The sequence below is a fragment of the Macaca nemestrina genome, chromosome 12, assembly GCF_043159975.1.
Source record: "Macaca nemestrina isolate mMacNem1 chromosome 12, mMacNem.hap1, whole genome shotgun sequence".
In the NCBI taxonomy this organism is placed as follows: domain Eukaryota; kingdom Metazoa; phylum Chordata; class Mammalia; order Primates; family Cercopithecidae; genus Macaca; species Macaca nemestrina.
The window spans coordinates 2326184-2332997 of NC_092136.1; the positions used below are offsets into that span (position 1 = coordinate 2326184).

At 59.4% G+C, this 6814-nt stretch overlaps 1 protein-coding gene across 1 annotated transcript; it reads left to right on the forward strand.

Annotated features, from left to right (window-relative positions):
* The first annotated feature begins 362 nt into the window (after positions 1-362).
* LOC105469772 (tumor suppressing subtransferable candidate 4) lies at positions 363-6747 on the forward strand. Its single transcript, XM_011721293.3, has 3 exons — positions 363-3624; positions 5150-5306; positions 5466-6747. The coding sequence occupies exon 3, from the start codon at positions 5489-5491 to the stop codon at positions 6476-6478; it is 990 nt and encodes a 329-aa protein (XP_011719595.1). The 5' UTR covers positions 363-3624; positions 5150-5306; positions 5466-5488; the 3' UTR covers positions 6479-6747.
* The last annotated feature ends 67 nt before the right edge of the window (positions 6748-6814 follow it).

The following is a 6814-nucleotide window of genomic DNA, read 5'->3' on the forward strand; positions in this document are numbered from 1 at the left end:
AGTTCTGCCTGCTCAGCCAGGCCTCTCCTGGGAGCCACTCGCCCAGAGACTCAGCTTGGCCGACCTGGGGGGCTGTGTCCACCCAGCCCGCCCGTCCTGTGGGCTGCACAGCTCACCTTGTTCCCTCCTGCCCCGGTTCGAGAGCCGAGTCTATGGGCACTCTCTGCCTTCATGCACCTGTCCTTTCTAACAGTCACCTCCAACTGTAATCACAACATCCTGAATCCGTCATTTAATAAAGAAGGAACGTCAGGCATGCTACCAGGCCTGTCCAGCCCCTCAGTGCCAGTGGCGTCTGAGACCTAGGGGTTGGCCAGAGGGCGGGGGAGTCCGGCACGGGTGGGGCTCGGCTCTGTGGACTGTGTGGGCTCCAGGGTGAGGGGGTGGGTTGGGATCCCTGGTGTTCACAAAAGGAGTCACTCTGTAAAATTTGCGGAGTTATTTATTCTGAGCCAAATAAGAGCACCTGTGGCCTCTGACACAGCCCCGGGAGGCCCTGAGAACTGGTGCCCAAGGTGGTCTGGCTACTTGAATTTATACATTTTAGGGACATAAGACATTGATCAATACATCTAAGATGTATGTTGGTTTAGTCAGAAAGGTAGGATGATTTGAAGGGGAGGGACTTTCAGGTCATAGGCGGATTAAAAGATGTTCTGATTAACAATTGGTTGAGTTTATCTAAAGACCTGAAATCAATAGAATGGACTGTCTGGGTTAAGAGAAGGAGTTGTGAAGACCAAGATTCTTCTTATGCAGATGAAGCCTCCGGATTGTAAATGTTTCTTATCAGACTTAAAAAGGTGCCAGAATCTTAGTTAATTATCTCCTGGATCAGGAAATAGACCCTGAAAGGGAGGGGGATTCTCTATTGAATGTAGATTTTCCCAAGAGACAGCTTTGCAGGGCCATTTCAAAATACATCAGAGAAATATATTTTGGGGTAAAATACTTTGATTTCTTTCAGGGCCTGCTGTCACATTGGTATCTTATTGATACAGAGTCTGTTTTGTGAGTCTTAAGGTCTCTGTTTATTTTTAGGCAAGAGTTTCGCTCTTGTCGCCCAGGCTGGAGTGCAGTGGCGTGATCTCGGCTCACGGCAACCTCCACCTCCCGGGTTCAAGCGATTCTCCTGCCTCAGCCTCCCGAGTAGGTGGGACCACAGGAATGCACCACCACACCCAGCCAATTTTGTATTTTTAGTAGAGACAGGGTTGCGCCATGTTGGCCAGGCTAGTCTCGAACTCCTGAACACCCGAACTCAGGTGATAGACCAAGTGCTGGGATTATAGGTGTGAGCCACCACACCGGCCTACGGTGTCTGTTTTAATGTGAATGCTGGTCAGCAGTGCCTGAATTCCCACTGGAAGAGGGTATAATGAGGCACATTGGGCCACCCACGGTCATCATGGCCTGAACTAGCTTTTCAGGTTTACTTTAGAATGCGTTTGGCCAAGAGGTGTCCATTCGGTTGGTTGGGGTTGCTTAGAATTTTACTTTGGGTTTAAACCAGGGAGTAACTCCAGGTAGCAAGGGCCCTTTCTGGGAGGATTCTCTGTGTTCTCTTTTGGGAGAGGCCCTGTGTTGCCTGCAGTCACTTCCACCCTGCCCCTTGGGCACATGAGGAGCACACAGTGTCAGTAGGTTGGCAGGAGGGGTTGGGCAGCCAGGGAATGCAGTATGAGATGGGCTTGGGGTCGGGACTGGGTGCGCTGCAGGACTCCTCCTCCTCCTAAGGGACGGCAAAGGATGGACACACTGCTCCCTCCTGAGCATTTGAGGGTCTCTGTCCTGCCCATCTATTTCCTGTAAGTGTTCCTTTGAAGAGCTGGCGGCTCAAGCCTGAGCCATGTCTCAAAGGGGCTGGAGGGGAAGAAAGACCTCGTCCTACTAGGGAGCCCACCCAGCCCCTCAGCGGGCGGTGGTTGGGGGGTGGACAGGCTCTGGGGCTAAGCAGCCCCTGCGCTCCCCGTCCTTGCCAATGGGCTTGGTCTAGACTCTCCTATCTTCCCCTACATCGTGGGGTGGGGCTTGCTCTGGGTCAGGCTGCTTTTCCCTAGTTGTGGGGCGGGAGATGCTGGCACATTTAACTGACCCCTGGAGGAAATGAGTGCCTGGGAATTCATGTCTAGGGCTCCCAGCAGCCTCTTTGCGGGCCAATTTGGAAACTGTCCCCAGCCCTGCATTTTAGGGGGTTACAGAGTCTCTCAGCAGGCCCTCCTCCCCTGCTGCTCCCAACTTCCAAGCCTGCACTGGTTGGGGTAACAGGATGGTTCAAGGAGCCCCCTCTCTACTTTCCACTATGTTCCCTGTGGGGAGGGAAGAGCAGTTTAAGGAATAAGGTATCCCAAAGGCGCACAGCAGACCGGGGGCCGAGGAGGGGGTCCTGCTTCCCCTCCTTTTCTCTAGGCTGAGCCACAGCAGGTCCTTGAATCCTATTTCCCAGCGGATGCCAGGACAGCAGGCCCTGGGGGAGTTCTCTCTCGAGCCTTTCAGAGGGACCAGAGGTCTAGCAGCCACGGGGAACTCAGATTCCTTGACTGTGTGGGGCATGAACTCTCCCAGCTGAGAAGGGGCACAAGGTGCCAACAGGGCCAGCGGCCAAGGGAGACGCGGCTTGTCGAAGGGAGAACCTGGGCCCTCGTCTTCCCTTTCAGGGCGGGCATCTGACCTGCCCCCTGGACAGGCTCCCAAGCACGGCGGAGGCCAAACCTTCCCGGCTGCCGCCCACCCAGCCACGCTGACTTGGAAGCTTGAGCATTCAGCGGCTTCCATCCTGCCCGGAAGGACCAGGGACCTGGCCCCAGCTTCCCCGCAGCGCCCTCGGGGGACGTCTCAGTGCCTCCCGGAGCCCGGACCAGTGCACCAGAGCTGAGGGCCCAGAGGTGTCAGGGTGGCCGGGCAATTGTGTGAGGACGACGCCCCACAAGTTTGCGGCCAGGGCCCAGTAAACCCCTAGGGGTGGGAAAGCGTCGGCCCAGCCAGCGGGTAAAGCCCCCTTCACCCGTGACCCAGCGGCCACGACCCCGCGTCCTCATCTCGGGCTGGGACCGCCTCTGCGTCTGGCCTGAGCGGGACCGTGGGATCCCGGGGAGTCCCGCCTCGCTGCATTGACGAAGCCCAGGAGGAGCGACAGTTACCGCTTCCGGTCATGACCGGAAGTGCTGGGAACGGCATTCGTTCTCCATACGAGATGATGCACTTCCTGCCTGGGGCGGCCGCTGTTCTCGCGGTTTCCGGCAGGTGGCGCTGGGACCACGGGAAGCCGGCCCGGCTGTCGGTTAGCCGTCGAGCATTCTGGGAATTGCAGGCCTGGCCCCTCCTCTTCCTGTTCTTCTTGGTCAATTCCGGTCTTGGTTCCCCAACAAATGCCGTCGTTTCCGGGGCCGCTTCCGAAGCCGGACCCAAGGGCCAGCGCGTAGAGGGGCGGGCGCATGCGCACAGGGCTACACATCCCGAGAGGCGTCGGGAGTGGAGGCCCAGTGCCTTGTGGGAGTTGTAGTTCTGCAGGTGCGGAAGCCGCGGCGCTCCGCCGGCAGAGCACTCGGTTTCCCAGAGGGCTGAGCGCGCCGCGCGGACGTGCGGCGCCGACCAAGATGGAGATTGCCGTGCATCCTTGAGCCGGTAGGTTTGTGCTGAGGGAGGACGGGCCACGGTGGCCGGCCGAGCCTCCGGAAGGTCACCGAGCGCAGCTTTAACACTTGAGCTCGGAGGCCCCGCTGTGCTCGCCGACCCCCGTACCTTGCGACCGGGCCCTTGGCACCCACAGCATCCTCTTGAGGCCCGGACCTGGGCCTGTCCAGCCCGACTTCGCACCGAGAGCCAACTTGGCACTGAGAGTTCGTTCTTTCCCTGGCGGGGAGGTCTTGCTGGCACATAGAGTGGAGAAAGGCCGGGCTCTGCATTCATGTGGAGAAAGAGACGGCTTCCTTCAGTCTCCGGACATGAAGGAGTCAACTCTGCCGTTCCACTCATTGCCGGATCTCGCCGAGAACCCCGAGAACGGACTCCCGGAGTCCCTGTCTTGCAGCCCGATCCCCGCCCCCCCTCGGAGTGCCCCGCTGACCAGGCTGCTTCTGGCCGCGGCGGCGTTCTGCTGCAGAGGACGGGAGTGCGAATATGGGAAGCAGGGGTCTGGTTGGAACTCCAGCTTCGTCTGCAACATACTGTGTGACTTGGGCAAATTATGTCCCCCGCCCCATTCCTGCCAGTTTTAAAACGGTCATCAGTGTGGGGGGTACTGGGTATCGCCTTTCCCTGGGGTGGCTTCTTCACTGAGGAGAGTCAGGCCTCAGAGGAATTGAGGTCCTTCCTGTGTTTGACCTGGTGGAGGGCACTGACAGTCCCTAATAGTACCCCTGACCCCATCCTTGTTGGGTGCACAAGACACAGGTCACCCTGGGCGGGCAAGGAGTGTTGGTAGCAGGAGAGGAGTCAGTGGATGGATGGCCGAGGACAGTGAAGAAGGGTGTGGATGGGCCGTCTTTTTTGCTTGGAAACGCAAGCTCTGAGGCACCTAGTCACTCTACCACTAAATGGGTACAGGAGGCAGCATTTATCTGCCCAGCTGGAAAGGCAAGGTATGTGCTGAGTGTTACAGGAGGAAGGTCACTGGAGGTCGCTCCAGGAGCTGCGGGGATTTGCTTCTGCCTAGCAGGGCTGCTCAAGGTGATGGTCGACACCCCACTTTCCTGAGAGCTTGACCCTCAGATGCCAGGGCCTTGGCTGCAGATTCCTTGGGAGCTCCCGGGGATCTTCCAGCAAATAGGAGCAAACCTTTTCCCCATGGATCAGGAAGGTGCCGGCTCTTTGTGGAGTACCAACTGCTCACCCTGCACAGCAAGCAGCTTATAAGTGGCCCTCCTGCCTGATCTCGGCGCTGGGTTTAAGCCCTGGGTGGCTGCTTACTACTAAAATCGCTTAGTAGCTCCAAGCTTGCCTGCAGAGGGTTGGCACGATTAAATGAGGTAACGAGTCAAAAGTCCCTACCCTGAGTCCTAGCCTGTCAGGGGCTCTGAAAACCCAGACTTAGGTCGGTCCTGCCTGGCACCTTAAGGGGTGACAATGTGCTGGCACTGGACACAACCTGTTTCACACATGTGTGCTCTGGTCTGAGGTTGGTCCTCTCCCCCACCCCACCCACCTGCAGTTGAGCAGCTGAACAGCGGCAATGCTGGGGCACTCCCAGGCCTGAGACGACCACGCCTGTGCCACTGAGGACCTTCAGCAGGGCTCCATTCACCTGGCCCACTTGGCTGTCCAGTCACACTCCAGTGTCAACCACTGGCACCCAGCAGCCAAGAGAGGTGAGAGGAGGGCTTGGAGGGGGAGGCGGGACTCCACCCTGTGTGGGACAGTTCTGTCAGTTGATTCTCTACTTGTCCAGGGCAGTGGATCTGCAGGGGGAACTCATTCTCAATACTGTTCCTCCTGAGAGACAAACTTCCTGGGCCATTTTGGTTTAGGTGTGGCGTGGCCCTGGGGACCCATGGCTGATGCAGGGACAGGTGAGCCGTCCCCCAGCGTGGAGGGTGAGCACGGGACGGAGTATGACACGCTGCCTTCCGACACAGTCTCCCTCAGTGACTCGGACTCTGACCTCAGCTTGCCCGGTGGTGCCGAAGTGGAAGCACTGTCCCCGCTGGGGCTGCCTGGGGAGGAGGATTCAGGTCCTGATGAACCACCCTCACCCCCGTCAGGCCTCCTCCCGGCCACGGTGCAGCCATTCCATCTGAGAGGCATGAGCTCCACCTTCTCCCAGCGCAGCCGTGACATCTTTGACTGCCTGGAGGGAGCGGCCAGGAGGGCTCCATCCTCTGTGGCCCACACGAGCATGAGTGACAATGGAGGCTTCAAGCAGCCCCTAGCGCCCTCAGGCCGGTCTCCAGTGGAAGGCCTGGGCGGGGCCCGTCGGAGCCCTGCCTCCCCAAGGGTGCCTCCGGTCCCTGACTACGTGGCACACCCCGAGCGCTGGACCAAGTACAGCCTAGAAGATGTGACCGAGGTCAGCGAGCAGAGCAATCAGGCCGCCGCCCTGGCCTTCCTGGGCTCCCAGAGCCTGGCTGCCCCCACTGACTGCGTGTCCTCCTTCAACCAGGACCCCTCCAGCTGTGGGGCGGGGAGGGTCGTCTTCACCAAACCAGTCCGAGGCGTCGAGGCCAGACACGAGAGGAAGAGGGTCCTGGGGAAGGTGGGAGAGCCGGGCAGGGGTGGCCTTGGGAACCCTGCCACAGACAGGGGCGAGGGCCCTGTGGAGCTGGCCCATCTGGCCGGGCCCGGGAGCCCAGAGGCCGAGGAATGGGGCAGCCCCCATGGGGGCCTGCAGGAGGTGGAGGCACTGTCAGGGCCTGTCCACAGTGGGTCTGTGCCAGGTCTCCCGCCGGTGGAGACTGTTGGCTTCCATGGCAGCAGGAAGCGGAGTCGAGACCACTTCCGGAACAAGGGCAGCAGCCCTGAGGACCCAGGTGCTGAGGTCTGAGAGGGAGATGGCCCAGCCTGACCACACTGGCCACTGCCATCCTGCTGCCTTCCTAGTGGGGCTGGTCAAGGGGCAGCCTGGCCACTGCCTAGCTGGAGTGGGAGGAAGCCTGCAGGCTGCCTGTAGGTGGCACTGGAGGCCCTGGCTGCAGCTCTGGGTGGCGTCCTCCCGAGCAGAGACCTGCTGAGGCTCCTGGGGTGTGGGGTGTGGGGTGTGGGCTGGAAGCACTGGCTTCCTGGTGGGGACAATAAAGGTTTTGTGTCTTTCTCAGACTTTGTGTATATTTGGGCCCTGCTTACTCAAAGGGGTCTGTCGGCAGCAAGAGGTCCCCACACC